The sequence below is a fragment of the Colobus angolensis genome, unplaced genomic scaffold (genome assembly GCF_000951035.1).
Source record: "Colobus angolensis palliatus isolate OR3802 unplaced genomic scaffold, Cang.pa_1.0 Scaffold144, whole genome shotgun sequence".
Classification (NCBI taxonomy): domain Eukaryota; kingdom Metazoa; phylum Chordata; class Mammalia; order Primates; family Cercopithecidae; genus Colobus; species Colobus angolensis.
In genome coordinates, this window is record NW_012114533.1 from 17,824 (window position 1) to 19,509 (window position 1,686).

Below are 1,686 nucleotides of genomic sequence, written 5' to 3' on the forward strand. Positions count from 1 at the left end.
ACTCTGTTGCCCAGGTTGGAGCACAGTGATGCAATCACAGCTCATTGCAGCTTTGAATTGGCTCAACTGATCCTCCACCTCAGCTTCCCGAGCAGCTGGGACCACAGGTGTGTGCCACTTCGCCTGGCTAATTTTTAAAAACTTTTTTTTGTAGAGCCAGAGTCTCCCTATATTGCACAAGCTGGTCTTGAACTCCTGGGCTCAGGCAATTCTCCCACCTCAGCCTCCCAAAGTGCTGAGATTATAGCGGTGAGCCACCGTGCCCAGCCTGAAGCTAGAGGCTGTTTTCAATATGTCATTATTCTCATTTGGTTAGGATAAGATTGAAGGGAGGGGTAGAAAGTCTCAAAGGCGGAGAGTTTCAAAGGCATCATGGTAACAGGCAGCAACACGATCAAGCCCCACACGAAGGAACCACCAAGACTCAAGTGTGCATTCTCATTGTAGGAAGTCTTCGGCTAACTTGTTGAATTCATTTGCAAAACGCAAATGCAGGTTGTGTTTGCCTTCTGGCATCAAATGCAGCCTAAGAAAAGGAAGAAAAATTTTGCTTTGGGTCAATGGCACACCATTTAAGAACAAACCCCTCACTCTCCCCAACATTTCACAAACATCTGAAGTGAAAAATTGCCACATTTTCCCCGTGAGCACTATGGAGGAGAAAATGTAACCCATCAGCCTTCTAAGAATATAGATAGAAATGTGAAAGTCTTGGAGTTTATGAGTACCCCTGAGGTTGACTGTAAGGCAATGACTTAACAGTAGCAGACACACATTATATTTGGAATTGAATCAAGTAACAAATGGTTTGACCAGAAAACGGACTGAGAGTTGGGGAGGTGATTTGGTGGTTACTCTAGAAAAATCCATTTTAATGAGGTTGATTTTAAGAGAGAAGGTCGGTAAGATGATAAAAATAAGAAATGTCCAGAATGCACTGGGCTGGGCCAGGTGAGTTTCTGGGGCTGTCGATGTAACGGGCAAGTGCAAAGCAGAATGCACAGCCGCCCTCAGCCTGCTGCTCAGCGTTCCAAATCACCCTTCCATTTTTGGATTACTGAACAAATCCATCTACATACAAGCCGCCAGACAAATGGCTGTGAGGGTGGTGAGCCCACGCCAGCAGCCCTGTGCTCCAGGAGCCGCTGCTGCAGCTGTCACGGCTCAGCGTTGTGGCAAACACACTGTCCTCGTAAGGCTTCTTCCTTTCAATAGGATTGTGATAAAATGGGACAGGTTTACAGTTTCCTGAATAAATGCAGCCTTCTCTTTGTTCTATATTTGACTTATTAGCTACAAAATATAGAAACAGTAAAAGTGTTAAAGGTTCTAGGATGAAAGCCTAAGTTCAGGCCACTCTGTCTACAATGATAACTAGACATTCAAAGGACAATATTGGGGCAGAATGCGTTAACATGTTGCCGAATTTTTTGACTTTCAATACCTGGGGACTGACAGCTCAGAACCTCAGCAGGCTCGAGGGAGGAACTGTGGGGCAGGGAGCTGTCCTTGGAAGATGCTGGGCCTCTTCCAACTCAGCCACCACATCGTGGGTGGGAATGGGGTACCAAGAGAATCAACTTGAAAGGAAGACATATTGTTGGGACCTTTCCAAGGACCTTGGAGAATTAGTAATGCTATTACTAACAACCAGAACATTCTAAATTCAACTTTTTTTTTTTTTTT

The 1,686-nt window shown here is 45.0% G+C and overlaps 1 protein-coding gene across 1 annotated transcript in view; it reads right to left on the reverse strand.

The window, feature by feature from the left end:
• BPHL (biphenyl hydrolase-like (serine hydrolase)) overlaps nucleotides 1-1,686 on the reverse strand; it is a 42,089-nt gene continuing 40,403 nt past the window's right edge. Inside the window, exon 9 of the mRNA XM_011935577.1 lies at nucleotides 1-526. Coding sequence (XP_011790967.1) covers nucleotides 439-526 — 88 coding nt within the window. The 3' untranslated portion in view covers nucleotides 1-438. The remainder of the gene's footprint in view (nucleotides 527-1,686) is intronic.